Source organism: Melopsittacus undulatus, chromosome 11, assembly GCF_012275295.1.
Source record: "Melopsittacus undulatus isolate bMelUnd1 chromosome 11, bMelUnd1.mat.Z, whole genome shotgun sequence".
Classification (NCBI taxonomy): Eukaryota; Metazoa; Chordata; class Aves; order Psittaciformes; family Psittaculidae; genus Melopsittacus; species Melopsittacus undulatus.
This window is the reverse complement of record NC_047537.1, coordinates 3,167,514-3,186,364: the sequence shown is the minus strand read 5'-3', so window position 1 is coordinate 3,186,364 and position 18,851 is coordinate 3,167,514. Positions and strand designations below refer to the sequence as shown.

The window sequence follows — 18,851 nt, the reverse complement described above, 5'->3', positions numbered from 1 at the left end:
GCTGGAGCTGCACTTGCCCTTGAGTTTGGAGAGTAAAGGGAATTGGTTGTAGTGGTGTTTCTTTTGAATGAGACTGGTCCAACCAGGCTGTTACGTGCACACAGGGTTACATGCTTTGGGATGAGAAGAGGGGAAGCTATGTTCCAGTTAAGTGTTAGGAAAATGTACAAAGGGGTTGATAGGTCCAGAGCAAGCGTTCTTGTGTGCATGTGAGGAAAACTTGGAAAAAGCTGAGCTTAAAGGTTGTTTCCCCTCAATCGAGGCACTCCATGGTCTCACAGTTACATGCTTCCACCTGTGAAGTGCAGAACTAGTTAAAGGGTTTGACTTTCTATTCCCCATGGAGTTCTTTGGGACTCAGATATGGAGTTGCGATTCCAAAGGCCTTTTTTGGTGCTAATGTAAGGAAGAGTTATGAAGTGCTGCTCAAGCATCAGGGATGCAGCAGTCATGGTTCGTGTTACTGTAGCCAATGCATTCTAACATGAAAAATTCTCTACCCATTAGGGGGTCCTTAGATTGGATCCAGATTCTGTTTAGGAAAAAGATGTTAATTCTGCTTGCTGAACTAAGCATACATCTGAAGGATTCTTGAGCCTCAAACAAGTTTCAACCAGAGAGAGGTCTAATTATGTGTGGTAAAAGTGTATTTCCCACATATTGAGTTATTGGGAGGGATAGCTTTGCAATGACGCTAGTACTGGCTGCGGTGGCTTTGGGAGCTTAGCGTGGTCCTGAACACGATACATCTGGCTGAGGAGGCCCAGCCTGGCACAGCTCAGTCCTGAGCCCCAAATGGGGCCAGGCTGCTGAAACGTGCTGTAGGATGGCCTGTTGCCTGTGGGAACTGGCTCCTTCTGCTCACGTTCCCATTGCCGTGAAGTCAGGCAGGGTTACACAGTGCTTTGTGATGGGTTTCTGAATACCCTGCAGTGGCAGCAGCCACTCCTGGAGAAGCACATGCTTTTCACCCGCATATGTGGCCCTCCAGCACACCGCTGCGAGGACCCCAGATCCGCACACCCCTGCCCCAGGAGCCTGGAAAAAAAGGAAGAGGCTGCTCCCTGTGCTGGGAATCATGCAGGCTGCTTCCGTCAGGTCATGCCCGCCTGAGTTTCGGCCTCTTCTAGATGGGTGTTGGGTACCCCATGCTCCTGAGGCAGCACTGCTCAGCGGAGCCTGAGGGCTCTTGCCAGCATTCCTCATACTGAAAAGCAAAGGCAGGTAACATTACTCTAATGGAGTTCCAGGGGCTGCTTCTGGATGGTGTGAGCTGTGGGGCAGCATGAGAATAGGTGTAGGAAGAAGGGGAATGCCTCTGATCCTGAGCTTCTGATGACAGCATCAAGGAGAAGTCACAGGTTTGGAGAGCAGCATCATGACCAGAGAAGACTCTAAACACATGCACAAACAGCAGCTTGAAGCTGGCACCTCTGAGCATCCTGAAGTCACATCTGGGAGGGTTTTGCTGGTATTTGTGTGTCAGCAGTTCTAGAGGGGGAATGGTTCAGGTTGGAAGGTGCCTCCAATGCAACTGCCTACGTGGAGGAAGGCTGATTTTGGGGGATAGATCAGTTTGATACAACTTAAGTATCTGTCACTGAAATCCCCATCAATCTGATGTATTTTTGAACTTTTTCTGTACACTCTTGTAAATTAAGAGCAAACCAGTACCACCTCATCCTGCCCTCCAGCACTGCCCCCAAAGACAGACTGTTTCTGCCTCCTGCCCATAGGGCTGTGGGCAAAGTGTGGGACTGCTCCCTTGAGAGAGGGATGCTGCCACAGGGGGAGTAGGTGACCTGCCAGACACGTGGTTGGGAAGCTGGGGCTGCACCCAGCAGGCGTCCCCATGGTGAAGCAGGAGTAGGTATAGGAGGACAGCTCCAGCTTCACTTTGTGCACAATCCACAGCAGCTGTTTGAGGAGGTAAATGAGTTTCTGGCACTGCACTAAATCCTGGGGCTGAATTAGTCCATCCACCCGTAGCAGGGTGGCAAACCCAACCAGTCCAGCCCTTTCATCAGAATCACACTGCTGTCACAGCAGACATCCCAAGGACAAGCAGCTCCTTAAATCAGAAACAACATCCCGATTGTCCGAATGGATGCAGAGGTGAAGTGAGGAGCTCTAGCGCAGGTTTCCTCCAGGGCACGGGTGGAGAAGATGCTTTTTACTGCTGCAGCACCAGGCAGGTCCTGGTCTGTGTCATCAACTCCTGGGGGTCTCCACTGCTCTCCTTCACAGACCCTGCACAGCTGCCAGTGCTGGCACTGGTTTAGCACCAGTGTTTGCAGAGCATCAGGGCCTCTGAGGCTCAGAAACGTTCATTTTCCCTTGCAAGTGCAGCAGTTCCTCAGCATCAGAGCAGGGACGGGGCTACGAGGCCCTGCTCCTGAACTGCCCCAGGAAAGCTGCTCCTCACCAAATGAATCATTTCCAGGGTGGGGATGAGGATGGAGGAGCAGCCAGAGGCTGACTGCGGGGCACGGCCCAGGGCTGATGCCACTGCAGAGGGAGCCCTGCCTGCCCTGGACAGTGTTCAGCAGGACCAGATGTTCCTCTCCCCAGCACAGCAGGCACTGGCCAAGCGCTGATGGTGTCTGTGGGCGCTGGCAGGACCTGCTCCGGGACCCCATTTGCAGCTGGGGCAGGGGACTGGGGTAAGGGGAGAGCTGCAGGGGGAGCAGAGGCAGATGTGAATCGTACAAGGTCTCCACCTCCCTTGGCCAACGTTTGCTGTGATGGACACAAGCCCCAGCTCCTCTAAAGCTCCTGGCATTGCTCCTGCCACCTCCCTCCTCTGGGATGGCTCCTCAGCAGTGCTCCTGAGCACTAACACCGGTTTCTGCACGCAGCAGGGTGTGCAGGGAGCATGGCGGGATGCGCATGGTGCTGTGCAGGGCAGGATGGGCAGGAATGTTGGTAGCGACCACCCTGGCCATATTGATGCCCTTCACCATTCCACATCCATGTGCTAGGGCAGAGGCAGCCCTGCACGGCTGCATGCGAGCAGCGTGTCTGGCACATCGGGCTGACAACAAACCCCACGTTGTGACCGCTCTGTCTGGTGGGGAAATGTGCGTCCCTCCAGCCAGGGGGGGTCTGCCCGGGGCAGCCGCCTGCTCCCTGCCCTGAATGCCCCCTCTGTTGGCTGGGCCGGGGGAGGACTTGCCCCACGCTGCCCCGGTCCTGCTGCTCCCATCAATACAGGCAGTGTCTGGATGCAGGCACTGCAGAGCGGGGCCCTGATCCCACCATGGGGGCTCCCAGACAAAGGTGGCCCTTGGGCTCTCAGGAGACAGAGGCTCCTGTTCCCTGCCAGCCCGGCCGCGCATCCACAGCCTGATGGAAAAGCTCCTGTGCAGCAGTGAGCAGAGCCCAGCTATGAGAGCGGCCCATGGGCAGCCCAGTGTCCTGTGCCATGGGGTGCTGCAGGGAAGGGGTGCTGCAGGGTGCACCCCACTGTGCCAGGGCCTGGGATGGTTTGGAGCTGGCAGTGTCAAGGCCGGGAACAGATTCCTGTTTCCACTGGTGAGTCAGCGGCGGCACCGCCAAGGCCCAGGGCTCCCTCCCTTCCCTCCGGCCACGCAGCCCTTTCCTGCTGCCGCTCGGGATCAGCAGCCTCAGCACCTATGGCCCTGCAGATGGGTGCTGCCTGCGTCCGCTGCTCTGCCCTTCCACCTTCCTCCTCCCCGGCACAGCTCCATGCTGGGAGCAGCATCAGTGCTGAGCTGTGCCCTCTGTGCCTGCCCCATCCCAAAGAGGGGCACATGGAGGGACACAGAGGGCCCTGCTCCCACTGGTGGGTTCACGCCTCGGTTTCCCCACCACATGTAGTTCTGGCAGGCTCTTGCAGCCGCAGGAGAGGTGCGAGCAGAGCCGGCAGCGCCTGCTGCTTACCCGACCAGCGCTGTTTGCCTTGGTCAGCACTCGCATCCTGAGCCCCTGCTGCACTTCCAGGCACAGCTTCATTGTGGTTACAAGAGAAACAGCTCCCACTGCGAGAGCAGCCCCGGCCAAGGGGAAGCACTTGAGTGGGTTTGATACTGAGCTCCCCCACACACCTTCCGAAGGGAGCCTTGTGCACTGTGTCCTCCCCTGTGCGTGCAATGGTCTGATGGGATCATCCCAATGAGGTGCTGCCCTGCAAGCATGGCTCAGGGATGTGCGGGGCAGGGATGGCCAAGCAGAGTGTGTGTGCAGAGCGATGCCAGCTCCATCCTGCTGCGCTGCTGCTGTGACCGGGAGCCAGGACACATCCGTGGGGAGCAGCAGGGTGAGGCACATGGGGAAATGCTGCCAGGGCTGCCAGCAGCAGGGACTGCACCGAGGGACGGGTCAGGGAGGGCAATAAAAATAGATCCCTGTGACGCTGGTGCTGCTGCTCTGCCTTTGAAGCGTGTTTGCAATGTGGGCACAGCCCCAGCACTCGCTTCCACCTGCTCTGGATGCACATCACCTCCTTCCTGGGTCAGCTGCTCCCGGACGGAGATAAGAATGGAGGGAAGAGCCCGATTCCCATCAGAGGCTCCGAGCACAGCCATTCCCAGCCCTGCAGCCCCTGAGCAGGCGGCTCTTGGCTCTCTGTGGCCAGGGAAGGGCTGCGTGGCCATGAGTGAGTTGTTGGAGTGTCTTGTGCCCAGGATGGGGTAGGCACAGGGCAGCCGGTGGTGGTTGGGCTGCAGCACTGAGGCTCCAGCACTTGGGTGGAACAAGGACTGAGGCTCTCAATGCACCCTGAGCATGTGCCAACAGGCTGCAGGCAGGGACAGGCTCCATCCGGATGCCACCTGGAGCAGGGCTGGTGCCATGCTCTACCTGCTGTGTATCCTGCCCTCCCAACGGCCGGTCCCCTTACCTGGGGCTCACCTGCAGCTCACTCTGAGCTGTGTCAGCACCATGGCACGGTGCAGATGAGGCCAGCTCCATGGCAGGGCAGGCAGGACTTCCAGCAGGGCCAGGAATGAGGCAAACCCACCACAAACAAAACATCCCCGGCCAGTAACTGAGAAGGAGATGGGAAGGGATCAGGGCTTCACTGCCCGGCTGCACCGAGCGGACAGTGGAGCCCAATGGCCTCAGCACCCTTCCCCAGGCACCACGCTGCCATGGTGGGGCCTCGGGCCCTGCAGCCCCCAGCAGCTCTGTCTCCAGCTTCATTTGCTGCGTGCTGCTGAGCTGAGAGATTTTAATCTTTTAATCACGTTATGAGCCGAGGTGGTGCCGGCCACGCACACCAGGAATGTCTGGAAGTCAGCAGCGCCCGGCGCCCATCCTGTCCCTGTCCACACATCCCCACCGGGTCCTGCCTGGGAGCCCCGTCCTCCCCAGCCGGCCTCATCCTGCCTGGGAGCAGGATCAGAACCTGGGGCTGGAGATCAGACGGGATGGGCCAGTCAGGCCATAGGCAGGGAATGTTGGAGCAGGCACTCAGAGACATTTCTATGGACCCGACCTGGGATGTGGTTCCCTGATGTACAACAGCAGAGAAAGGGGATCAGGGTGACTTTAGATTGAGTAAAAGGTGGAGGGGGTCCAGGAAGCCCAAAGGACCCAACACAATAACCCCATTGGGAAACAAGAGCCCATTTGGTTTGCTTACTGCTGGTGCTTTGTGGGTGGGAAGCCAAAGGTAAACCCCATCTCAGGGGCTGCTCCTACAGTGCCTGCACCCCAGCTTTTGCAGTACTGGTTCTGTTACAGCCTCTGCTGCTGCTGCACAGCCCCATGCTGCTGAGAACCCCCCGTGAGGGGGTTGCTGCTGGCTTGATGCCCTGCATCACCCACATCATCCTGCATCACCCACATCATCCTGCATCACCCCCTCCCCAGCTGTGGTGGGAGGGAGCTGCAGGTCTTGGGGTGAGGCCAGGCAGCCATGGTGGGGAGCAGGTATTTCATGAGGAGCCTGTCATGTGGCATAATTAAAGCTCCTCATTACCACGGTGTTAGTAGCAGTGAGGGCCATGCTCTCAGAGGGGTGCCCTTGCAAGAGGCCCCACAGCTGCAGTGAGGTGACACGAGGGTTTAATTACTCCCATCCCCGTGTTCTCTTCCCGAGGGCAGCAGAGGGGTGTCCCGCAGCACAGCCTGGCGCAGTGAGGCAACACAGAGCCACAGCAGCCCCTGCTGAAGAACAACAAAGGCCTGGAATTAGAGATGTGCTGCGAGTTTACTTTACTGCAAAACTATGTCAGAAATCCGTATTGTTTGGACAGGGATTTGCTGGGGATCGCTGGATAAAAGCTTGGCAGGGACCTAGCCTGGGGGGAAAAGTCAGCCAGCTCCTTTCTCCCGGTGGGGACCTGGAGCCAAGCGAGGGATGCACAGCACTGCCAGAGCAGGGGTTGGACATGGGCAGGGGCAAGGGACGGTCAGTACTTCTGTGAGCTAGAGCAGGACTTGGGTGCAGTGTGGGGCCAGGGGGGGGATGCCAGACTGCCCCGTGCCCCAGACCAGCTTTGGGTCTGTGCAGGAGACATTGCAGTCGTGCCAACATCCTGGGATGCTGGGTTCAGCCGCCTGGTTCAGTTCTGCGGCTGGAGCTCTGCCACAGAGCCACAGGACACCAGCCATGGTGCAGGGCGGCTGCCCTGGCATGTACAGACAGAGCAGGATGGAGCTGGGCCATGGGGGCTGCTCTCACTGCCCCCCCAGCAGCCCCACACTCACCACATTGTGCAGAGTCAGGGCAGCTGCTCCCGCTGTGCCCACGCTCAGCTGCTCTCCTCTCCCTTCACCATCCTCCTTGCAGCAGGGCTCAGCTCCTGGCTGCAGCTTGGAGCTGGAAACCCCAAATCCCCTTTTCCCACAGGATCCATTGGGGCCTGTTCCCCAGGTCTGTGTTGGGGAATCACCTGCCTCTGAGCTGCCCAGTTCAGGGTTTGTGGGCGCAGCCATGGCACCGTGCTGGGTGCTGCTGGGGGGGATGTGGGGTGCCCTTCCCAGGCTCAGTGTGCAGAGAGCTGCTTGGAGCCGCACCAAGCGGAGGTGCAATGAACAGCAGCTACATGGCCAGCAATGCCTGGGCATGCCTGGGCATGGGATGAGGATGGTGAGTGCCAGCTCTGCCTGGCTTGGGGAGAAACAACAGCACACACAGCCTGGTTTCACATCTGTTATGTTTTTAATACTGTTCATGTCTAAAATGACCAAAACCAAGCCAAGCGCTCCTGTCCCCTCACCCTGACTTAGGCAGAGAGCAGCCAAGCGTGCCTCCTCCCTGCCCGGTGCTGGGTGCAGGCAGGGAGCAAGCAGGGCACCCTGGCACTGCGGGCAGGCTGCTCTGCGCCCACTGCCAGGAGAGGGGACTCGGCACAGCTCCGGTGAATGCATTTAAATAATAAGCTAATGAGCAGCAAAAGCAAAGGCATCTTAATCACGTCTCCTAAAATAGCAATTGGCGGCTGCTCCTCCTGCCCCAGCGGCGAGGGGGCCCTGCCTGCCCCATGGCAGCTCAGTGCAGGCCAGGGCACGGTGCCCAGCAGCCCACACTGGGTTAGGTTACCGGCACTCACACCGCTGGCAGCCGGTGAGGGTAAGCGTGCAGCCAACACGGGCTGGGTGCAGTGCAGGCGGGTGCGTGGTGCTGTGGCACAGGGTGGGTGCTGCCGTGTTGCTGGTGGCACAGACCTGGCTGCCTCCTGATGCTGAGGGGACACAGGGCTGAGCTCCTCTCCTGTGTCCCCAGGCAGGCAGTGCTGGCCAAGCTGCCAGCTGTGGGGCAGCCCCTTGGCCCCAGAGGCCACGTTGTCATGGGGGTGTCTGCTGGGGTACGCGTACCTGCACCTCCTGCCCCGCAATGCAACGGGCACGGTGCAGGTGATGGGCACAGTGGATGGGAAGGTTTTGGGGTGGAAGCTGGGCTCCTGCTGCACTCCTGTGCCCACACTCCACATACCCGGCCGGGCACTCAGACCACAAAGCGGAGCCCGTATGTCATCTGGTGGCCGTTGTCCCAGGCGTAAAGCACCTTCTCCTTGGGGTTGTAGTCGACCTGTGTAGTGAAGCCATACTGGTTGAGGAAGGGCAGCCGGAGCTCTGCCTCCGTGTTCGTGTGTGTGTCAAAGGCGTAGGAGATCTGCCCTTCCTTCTGGTTGTAGGTGTCCACAGCATAGAGGATGCCGCAGATGATGAAGCAGTTCCCATAGGCATTGCGCTTCAGGCCCGTCTTCCAGGTGGTCTCCCTGCGCACAGAGAGGTCCCCAGGGTCGAGTCGGCTCAAGACGATCACCTCCTGCTGTGAGTAGTCGTAGTCCACAGAGGGGTAGATGACCCAGAGCCCGCTCTCATCCACAGCGAAGTCAATGTCCGAGTGGCCCCTCCACTTCCAGGGTGTCGTGTCCTCATACACCACATCATGGAGCTGCGCCCAGCCTGCCACGTACCGCTCCTTCAGGTCGTACTTGATGATGTTCTTGGTGAAGGCACGGTTGTAGTAAAAGGCCCCCCGGTACACCACATGCCCAGTGCCTATCCAGTTGTAGGGCAGCTTGTAGAGATTGCTCCAGCGTCCTGCAAGTGGGCAGGACAAACATTGAGACCCCTCACAGCACTGGAGTCCCACACATGGTGGCCCAATTGCGCCAGCAGCAGCAAGGGACTTGCGTCCCCCTCACTGCCCCATGGGTGCTCCCCAGCACAGGTCCCCATCAGCTGCCCACCACCCCTCCTGCTACACTGTGCTGGGAGGAGCTGGGATCCCTGTGCCCACTCAGCCACCAGCCCTCACCCTGCTTGAAGCTGTCGAGGCTCCTGAACTCCACCAGGCTGTTGCCGTAGTAGTAGTTGGTGACATAGATTCGGTCATCCTTGGCCACTGGGTCCTTCATCCAGGCCCCCTCGTTGCGCCCATAGCTGTGGTGCTCTGTGGGGGGCTCCACCGACTCAATGGTGCCTTCACACTCCACCTCTTTCACTGGGTACCAAGGAGGAGGAAGGCTTACCCCATGCCTCCTGCCTGGCCACGGCTGCCAGGACCACCGGGTGGGTTCCCTGTCTCAGTCCCCTGCTCACTCACCTCTGTTTGGTGTTTCAGGGCCCCCACTGCTGTCAGCCCCCTGCCCAAGGACAGTGGCAGGGGGGCTGCGGGCAGTGGTGCGAGGGGCCAGGGCTGTGCTGGGTGCAGCTGTGGTGCTGGGCACGGTGGTCTCTGCCTGTGCAATGGCTTGGGCTGGGGTCCCCTCAGCTGATGGGTCCTTCTCTTCCTGCCGCTCCACCGCAGCTGCCCCCCTCGCAGGGCTCTCTATAGGGGGCAAACCAGGGGGTCAGTGCATTGTGGGGCAGACCCTGGCCCTCCACCTCGGTGGGAGGGTCCCCCCACCCCCTGGTACTCACCTCGGCTGCTGGCTGGCCCCTCCACTGCTCCTGCCTGCTTGGCCTTGTAGTAAGTGATGCCTCGGACCACGGTTTGCTGGTGTGCTGGTGGCTTGGGCTTGGGTGTAGGCTGTGACCCCCCCTTGGCCTTTGGGATATCCTTTTTGGGCTTCTCGGGCTTCAGCTGTTTCTCCTTGGGTGCTCGGGGGGGTGCCCTGTCCCCCAGTGCCTTGCGGGTGTTGGGGAACCGTCCTGCCTCCTTCTCTCGTCCTCCTGCTGTGTCCTGGGGGGCACAGCCTGGTTAGACCCCCTTATCCCCCCCTTCCCTCCCCTTCCCTCCTGCCACCATGAAGGGCAGTGGGCCCAGTGGCACCAGCCATGGAAACTGGCATCCTGATGCACTTGTGGGAGCTTCCAGTGCCCACTGTAAGCCTGGGGGAGCTCAGATCTGCCCCATGGCACAAGACCAGTGGCACCAGCCATGCCTGCAAGGAGCCAGCGCCCAAGGGTACCTGTGCCTTGCTCTCAGGGATGGCAGCAGCATCCTTCTGCAGCAGCTGGTAGCCCAGGTTGGAGATCTCCTTCTTGATGCTGATCATGATGTCAGAGTAGTTCTCATAGCGCTTCATCTGGTCAGTGAGGTGCAGGACACTCTCCTTCATGAAGTCGTTCTCCCTGCTCAGGTTGGTCTTGATGGTCTGGAGGACAAGAGAGGCTGGAGCCCCACTCAGGGAGCCAATGGCACCCGCAGATGCTCCCAAGCAGCTGGACAGGGCATGCTGCAGGACAGTGTCTGCTGAGCTCACTCACCTCTTCCAGCGTGTTCATCTGAGCCACCACCTTGTTGATGTAGGAGTGCACCTTCATGAGGTCCATGCTGTAGAGCGTTCCCTCCAGCAGGTCCACCATGGACTGCAGCTGCAGAGGGACAGTAGGGCTGGGGCATGGGGCAGGGCTGTGGATGCCCACACATGTCTCCATCCCTGCCCACAGGAACCACAATGCTCACTGCCCTGTGGGCCTGCTGGGGCAGGGACAGGGAGCATGAGGAGGGTGTCTCCAGCCCACAGCCCCGCTGTGCCTGCAGATACCTTGAAGAGCTCAGGCGCCTGCTTCTTCAGCTTCTCCATCTTCCACTCGTTCTCGCAGGGGTTGAGTGAGGAGGGGGGGGCGGTGCAGGAGCACTTGCAGTCAGCCCCCGAGCTCACCGTCTCCACCGTGTAGAAGTCCTCCACCCGCATGCTGCCGTTCCGGATGCGGCTGCACGCGTCCTTGCTCAGCGGCCGCAGGATGCACTTGCAGCGGCAGTCGGAGCCCTCCGAGGTCATCCGGACCTGGTCCGCCTCACCCAGCACCTGCAAGGGGAGGACATGCAGCAGTGGGATGGCTGCTGAGCCTGGGGCTCTGCCCTGCAGGACCCTGCGGACCCCAGCAGGCAACCACTGCCTCCTCACTGCTCCAGGGCTCTTGGCTGTGCCCGAAGAGCACAGGGCATTGTCTTGCCCAGAGCACCCTGTCTTACCACCCTGTACTGGGGTAACAGTGACAAAACAGAGGCAGAAGCTTGTCCCCGAGTCCACCAGAGTGTTTTGTGCCCCATGTACACTGGCCCCATATCTGTAGCTGTTGCCCAGCCTCCAGCAGTACCCAAGCGAGCAGGGACAGTGTCAAGGAGACCCAGAAGTGCCTCTGTTCCCCCACACCCACAGCCCCAAGCCCACACAGGGTCTGTTGTTCATGGTGACATGCAGCCACCTCGGGGTGAGCTCAGCCCCTCCAGACTCTCGCAATGGCCTGAGGCACACACTCAAGGACTCCCTTGTTTCCACACATGGCTCTGACTCACGCTGCAGACCCCAGGGTGCTTTTTGGCTCATTTCTGCAGATAAGGAACCATTCTTCCCTCTCCCCCTTGTGCTTGAGAACAAGGCTGTGGCTCAGCCTCCCCACTGGGATGGGGAGCAACATCCCACTCACCCCCTTCCACGGCTGTGCACCTATGGGGCACATCTAGGCTGGCAGGGAGCAGCACTGCCTGCCCCATGTCTGGAGATGCGCCTGCTCTGAACACCCAGGAGGGTGGGAGAAAGGGGAGAGGCAGTGGGGTGACCCCAGAGGGAGAGGGCTCTGCCCGCAGGGACTGACTCACCCTGGGAAACAGAATGGTGGCAGAGCTGGGAAACGAGTTCAGCCCCATCCTCCCCTGGAGCACAGCGCAGCGTGGGAAAGGGCAGAGGCCCACGGGCCGATGTCCTGCCTGCGGGCAGCACCCAGGCCATGCAGGCACCCTCCTTCCCACGCCCAGCTGGGATGATGCGCTGGTGGCACCTGGCAGCGGCTCTCTCCAGGGACCCCCAGCTCTTCATTGCTGGGCCAGGGGCTCCCTTCCTAAAAGAGGCAGCAAAACCTCCTGCGTTTTGCATTTCAAAACAGCCTTTCTCTTTCAAAGGTCCTGCCGGCCGGGAGGAGAACCCCAGGCGGCCAAGAGGGCTGTAAATTGAACAGGATCTAATCAAGCTCTCAGCAGGGAGCAGCAGCAGGGAGCGGGACTCTGTCCCCAACACCACCTCTCTAGGCTCTCTTCCCTGGGCCCCCTGACCTCCCCATGGCAATGCTGCTGCTTGTGCAAACAGGCCGGACAATTCACAGCCCGGACGTGAGCTGCTGGCCCCTCCGTGCACACCCAGGCAGCTCCCTGGCCCCAGAGCTGGGCTGTTGCCCTTGCCACCAGCTCTGTCCTTCCATGTACAGGGCACTCTATGATCCACATGGGAGCCCTGCACAAGGTCCTGTTGTGCCCTATGGGACCCCCACTGTTGCCACCAACACCCCAAGCCAGTGAAGCCGACACCCCGGCCACGCTGCGATCCCGCTGCCATCAGCACCTTCCGCAGGGAAGGGCTGCAGCTGCCTATGCTGGAAGCTCATCCCCATGGGAGCAGAACGCGTTCCCTCCCACCGCCCTTGGCAGCGCTTGGAGGGAGGCACGGCCGGCGCGGAGGCCCTGCGTGTCCCACTGAGGTGGGGCAGGAGTGGGCTGGAGCCATGTGCAGCGAACGCACCCGAGCAGCCCTATCAGTGCCTGTTTACACTGCACAGGGCACGGGGGGGCAGCAAACGGAGGCTCCCCCGAGGCACAAAGGGGCAACCCCTTCCCAGGGACTTCCCAGTTCAAGCCATTTCCCTCCCGTGTCCCAGCAATGCGTCTTCCTGCACTAGAGCCGCGGCAGTCTTCACGTGAGGTAGTAACATTAAACCTTGTTCTGCCTTTTAAACAGCTTCCTTAAACAGGAACCGTATGTTCTATTCATGCAGAAAAGCCTATAAACAAGGAAGTCTTAATAAAAAAGGCCCCCACAGGGTCCATTCCATGAGGGTCGCCCCACCTCGGTGCATCGGCTGGGGATCAGTGTGTGCCTGGCTGTGCTGCAACCCTGCAGGGAATAACCTGCACCCCTGCCACTCATGGCACCCGACAGCGTGCGGGTGGGTTGGGACATGGGGGTGCAGGGCAGCCCCTGCGGAAGGCTGCACTGAATGCTCATTGTGGGAATCTAAGAAACCCCCATGGGGGCTACATGATCTCCAGGTGGCTCTTTCCCTGAACCCCTGTTCCCTGCAGACCCCAGCCCAGGTGCAGGCAGGTGGGTCTGATGCTCCTCCGGAGCTGGATCCCAGCTCCGTGCTGGGGCTGCACACCCATGGCTGGTGTTGGATAGCATCCCAGTGCTTTGCCGAGGGCTTCCTCGCTCCAGTTTTACGAGCTGGGTAATTTTCCCAGCGCTGCCGTTTCTCAGACTTCTCGCAAGAGCGTCCGTGCGAGCACTGAGTTTGTGCCATTATTTGGAGAGAGCGGGACCTTTGACAATGAACCTTGGCCAGCTTTTAAGCTGTGCTTTGCCTGCTGCCAGAGGACTTGTCTCGGCGGAAAACACGCTGTGTTGATAAGCATGCTGCCGCGCTGCGCGCCTCTTGCACAGCTGCTGCGAGGCATGTCCCCGTGACAGGAGGGAAACCATGTCACCCTCCTCTTCCTCCTCCTCCTTGGCTTGGCACAACGCGTTGAACATGAGTTGAGGCAGAGCCGTGGCTGATGGCGGCCATGCCCTGGGCACTGGCACTGCCTGAGTGTCCTGTGTTGGTCATGGTTACATGACCATGCGAATCCCTCATGTGGCACACGAATGCTCATGGATGGGATTTCATCCCTAATGGCAAGAACTCAAAACACCCCTTCATGCACAGCAGGCAGCACGTGCACAGAGGGAAGGAAGGATGGAGGAGGTGACAATGCTGCACGGGCCCTTAGGCTGCAAACCCCAGTGTCTTTCAGACAGCATCACCCTAAAACCTCATCGGGAGCCCAGCACAGGGCTCTGCCGGGCACCACTCCCAAAACAGCCGCTGCAAACAACAGCTGTGTTCTCATCTTATTCCATTAAATGATTGAGAAAATCTTGGCTTTTGAATGCTTTGGTGATCCCAACATCAGCTCCTTTCCTCCCTGTGTGCTGCTCCCACCACCTTTGCTCAGCTGGTCCCCATGTCGCGGCTGCTGACCCCGCAGGGTAACAGTCTTGGGGACGCCTGGATCCAAGATCCCTGAGCTCCCACCCGCTGCGTGTCCCGCTCCTGCGCTCCTCTAACCTCCACGGGGCAGGTCTCATCGGGGCTGTTCTTCCTGGCACGGAGACGCTCCTTACAGAGCCCATCACGGCAGCGCCGGGGCTTGGGCACCTTCCAACCCACCAAACACGCCCGCAGCCTGCAGCTTTCCCCCCGACGAACCCCCGCAGCGCAGGGAGCACCAGAACCGCACCAGCCTTTCCTGAGGGGTATCCCCGCTCCGCACCGAGGACGGCACTGGGGGCTCTGCCCGTTCCCCCCGCGGGGCCGCTGCCCACCGGATCTCGGCGGGTCTGTCCCTGCAGGAAAGCCCCGTCGGAGCGGGGAGCTCCGGCCCCGGGACACGGTTCGCGGTCCCCGGTGCAGATTGCGGTGCCGGTGCCAGCCCAGGACCGGGTTCCCGCAGCCCGCCCTGCCAGCGGGGTGCCAGCATGCGCGGGGACCCCCGCCCGCTCCGCATTGGGACCCCCCGGAGCCCGCCCGGTCCCAGTGCCGGTCCGTCGGTGCTTACCGTGGAGGCGCCGCGCGCCGCGGCCAGCGCCGGGAGCAGCAGCGCCGGGAGCAGCAGCACCCGCATGGCGAGAGCGGCACCGAGCGCCCGCTCCTCCCGTCCCGTCCCGCCCCGCTCCGCCCCGCTTAGTCCCGGCCCGGCGGCGGCACCGGCCCCAGGAGCGGCGCCGCGACGGCGGGGGCGGCGCGGTCCGGCCCGGGCGGAGCTGTCCGGTGTCCGCCCCGGGGCGGTCCGGGCTTCCCCTGTTACCGGGGCTGGCTGTGAGCCCAGACGGGGTGTCCGGTACCCAGGGCTGCCCGCTGCCCACCGGTCCCCTCAGCTGTCGGGGCAGGTGCCCGTCCTGGTGTCCTCGGGGCTGCCCGGTGCCCGTTCGGCGCCGGGGCTGGGAGCGAGAGCCCCCTAGCGCCCACCGCTCCCGGTGCACAGGCCCGGGCGAGCCAGAGCGGAGCGGGGGCGGCCCCGGCTCCGGGGTGGGCAGCGGCGCGGGGCCCACGGGGCGGGGCGGGCGGTGCCGGGCGGTGCCGGCAGGGGGCGGTACCGGGGGCGGTGCCGTCTCACGGGTACATCCGGGCGGCGCTCCCGGACTACGCTTCCCGTCGTGCCCCGCGGCAGGGCGGGGCGGCCCCGGCCCGGCCCGGCCCGAGCGCGGCGTCCGCAGCGGCGGCTCTGGCTGTCAGCAGCGCCCGGAGCGGCCATGGGGCAGCGCGGCCGCCGGGGCCCCTGAGAGCCCCCGCGCCGCGGCCCCGGCGCCGCCATGGAGCTGGAGCCGCCCGCAGAGCTCCCGGAGCCCCGCTCCGCTGCGAAGGGACCGCCCCGCAACGGTGAGTGCAGCGCGGGGTCCGGCCCGGCCCGGCCGCCCCTCAGGGTTGGGGTATGGAGGGGGTATCGGTGTGGTGTGGGTGACGCGCCGGGGCTCACTGCCGGCGGTACCGGGGGCTCCGCTTGCCGCGGCTCGGCAGCCCCCCCGAGTACGGAGGGGCTCGGGGGCTCCCGGGGCTTTCCGCGGCCGTGGGGCACAACAAAGGGTTGCGGCCGGCGCGCTGCCCGCCCTGCCCACCGCCCGGCCCCGCTGTCAGGGCCGCCGCCGTCCCGCTCGGAGAGCGCCGGGCTCCGCGGGGCTGTCCCCGGTGTGCGGCGGGTCCCATCCTCAGAGCTGCTCCCGTTGATCCCTTCTGAGTGTGGGGATTTCCACCTGAACGTGCCGTGTGGCGGCTCCCGGTGCTCACCGCGCCGGTGCTGCCGGCTCCGTGCCGCTGCCGGTACCCCCAGTACCGGAGCGGGTGCCTCTGCCCGGGCCGCTTTGGGGCACTTCACACTCCCAGCGTGCGGATACCGCATCTGCACTTGAATGTTCCTGCCAGCCTTTGTGGTTTGCGGTTGCATTTTACCATCTCAAGGTACCCTTTTCTACAAAGGATTTGCTCAGACAAAAGGAGCTCCTTATCAGGCAGCACCGCTGGCATTTGCTGGGTGCCGGCATTCCCAAAACGTACCCTTTTCTCTAATCACCAGTGCTATCTCTGTAATTACCCTAAAATGTAGCTTTAAGTTGTGAGGATGCTAGAAACGCTTTAATCCTTTCTTAACCAGATGTCCAATTGGATGAAAGATACTTTTAATCCTTAATACTTTTTGAACTTTCAGACTTAATTTGGGAAGTGTCTGTTGCTTTGGTGTCCTTAATAATGCGACAATATTCATCCTTTGTCTGCACATACTGTTCTCCCCCACAGAAATATAGGGGTTTGTGGGAATATCTTTCAATTCATCAGGTTAGTTGTAAGAGTTACTTTCATGTCCTCTATGGCTATCTCAAGTGATAGATGTTGTACCTGTGGCTTTGGCTCGTCTCCTGAATGGATGATGTAATAACCTTTTACTATTTTGCCTTCAAACCCGTGTAATACTGGCACGGTGTTGAGACACTGTGTGACCTTCAGTCCTTCTAAAGCCTCCAGCAGCCGGGGGAGGAGCTGAAACGATTGGCTTCTTACTTTGTTGGCTTATAAAATATCTGCAAATGGGAATGGGAAATGAAGACTTGTAATGTTCCCTCTTTTTAGGGAGGATTCATAGCACTTCTGATACCTTGAGGTGCTACATCTTCACTCATTACAAAACCAGCTAAAACTGTATGACATACATGTTGCTGTGGAGGAGATCATGATCCTGCTTTTAGATATATAAATATTCTTGGTGGCTGCGTTAAAATCATTAATGAACTTAAGCTCTGCACGTGGCTTCTGTGTTAACCCAGAGTAAACTGCTGCAAGTTTATTGGCGTCTTCAGTGAAAGAGCCTCAGGATCACTTTGAAATGCAGTTACAGATTTCATTTCGGCAGTTACAGGCAATTGCAACCTCATTATTTAAGGGGGCATTTGACATTCTTAGAATTTAAGATGAGGGTTTTCCCTTACAAATTTTAGTACATCCTCTTTCGTGTAGAAAATTTTGCCATTGAGCAAATCAATGACAATGAGTAAAATGAATCATATTAAATCACTTCATTAAGGCATTAATTTTTCCTGTACTCTTAGCGATTATTTCTCAACAGGGTTGTATTTCAGATGAGTTTCCCCACAGCTTCAGTTGGTTTCTGTTTCCTCTGAGTGAAACAGGGTGGCTTTTACACAGTTTTAATGATTTTACGTTTTAACTAAAATAGCGACAAAGGTTATCTAGAATTAAGGTAACTTTAGATACTTTGTGTAGTATGGTCTTGGAAGACTGATTTAAGTATCAGGAAACTACCTGAATTTTGTGTTCCCTTAAAATGAGCAGAGTTTCAGATAGGCAGATTACTGATCTGGATGAACTTCATACCAGAGAGAAGAGGAAAGTTGCGAGAGCACAAAGAATGCAAGGTTTTCAAAGAAAAACCCCATTGCTTGCATCCCTTCCCTTTTCCACAGCGCTCTCAAACTTTACTGGCACACACTGACATTTTTAGTGGTTCTTTATGCTTGATTGCTTTGCATCTGATGAGATAAGCCGTTGCTTAACAAAGACTATTTCATTGATATAGTTAGGTCTTAGTTTGCTTGCTATAAACATTTCTTTGAAGGTTTAGGAAGAAAAACAAATTGAGTTGTTGAATGGCAATGCTGCTAAAGTCAAATGTCTCTGAACAAACAAGAAGCTGCAGTGTTATTTTGATTCAGTGTTGGCTTGTTGAATGTGGAATGCTCTTGCTTTTGTAAATAGTAATAGAGAATAACAGAGGATAGAATTTTAAGCTATGATGGGAAATAAGAGTTGTAACTGAAGAACTTAATTCCTTTGTTTGATTTGATGGTAAGAGGGGAAAAATACCTCTCTGTAAAGTTGGAATTTGGTATTGATGGCTTCTGTAGATCATTAATGAGGAAAATGGGTTTATGCATGCCTTTTTGTACTAAAACCAGTACTAGCAGTGCATGTTCAGCAGATGCAGTGTGTGATGCGACACTGCAGCAGGATTTTTCCCCCACTTTGCTATGAAACAGTATAAAGATATTGTATCATAGGAAATGAGGAAAATTTTCCATTTAGGAGACCTATTTCTTGACTGTTGGGAAGCAATAGTCATCCTTGTGCCTTGTCTCTGGCAAGTCATTTGTGGTATCTCTTTTTCTTGGTGGGGGGAATGTGCAAGCAGTTTACTGAATTACTGTTTGACTCTTCCATGGTGGTAGCTTTGAACAGATGCATTTACACTAGCATTCTCTGGGAATGAGAGCACAGTTTATCCTGTTGATAAACTGCCTATTTAAATAAAGCCTTCAGCAGTGTAATCTGGTAATTCTAATTAAGTCATTTACATAAAGAATTGGCCCAGGGTTTCATCAGATGGTTGCTGGTGAGTTGAAATGCATTCTTTCCCTCCAGCTGTATTAAACCAGCCTTTTGATCCTTTCCTCTTTTTTTTCAGCCTTTAAGCCAGGGTGGTTATCACTTTGCAGAGTTAATTGAGAAAGGGAAGTTGGGGGACAAGAGGACCCTTCAAGGTTTAGCTTAAGTCTTAATTATTACAGTTCTAATTACCTAATTAGAAGACTTTCAGATTTTATATGTTGATAAAAATGATTCTGTACAGGTTTTGTTACAAAGAGGAAATACACCATTGATAGGCCAGCTTCAGTGAAGTTCTTTATTGGTGAATGATTGCCAATAACTTATCTGGAAAGCAGTATATGTCTGGAGCATCTGAATTCTACTCCAGCTCCTCGATAAGGAGGTTTCATTTACAAAGGGTGGGCCCCCTGTCCTTCAGAGAGCATGAGTTACATGTCTACCTTCCGTTGCCTAATAATCCCTGTTACAGGCTTCTATAGGTGGTGAAATTGAAACTTGGAGACATGTCTGGTCAGTGTGTGAAGGATTATTCTTTTTTAAGCCCTTTTCCCCTTTGTGAA

At 58.0% G+C, this 18,851-nt stretch overlaps 1 protein-coding gene across 1 annotated transcript; it reads right to left on the bottom strand.

The window, feature by feature from the left end:
- Positions 1 to 7,106: 7,106 nt before the first annotated feature.
- On the bottom strand, positions 7,107 to 14,564 carry OLFML2A (olfactomedin like 2A). The gene is made up of 8 exons (XM_034067900.1): positions 14,456 to 14,564; positions 10,410 to 10,673; positions 10,129 to 10,236; positions 9,831 to 10,016; positions 9,340 to 9,601; positions 9,023 to 9,247; positions 8,735 to 8,920; positions 7,107 to 8,517 (listed from the first exon to the last, which is right to left on the bottom strand). Exons 1-8 carry the CDS (start codon positions 14,519 to 14,521, stop codon positions 7,916 to 7,918), a joined length of 1,899 nt encoding a protein of 632 aa, XP_033923791.1. The 5' UTR covers positions 14,522 to 14,564; the 3' UTR covers positions 7,107 to 7,915.
- Between the last annotated feature and the right edge of the window lie 4,287 nt (positions 14,565 to 18,851).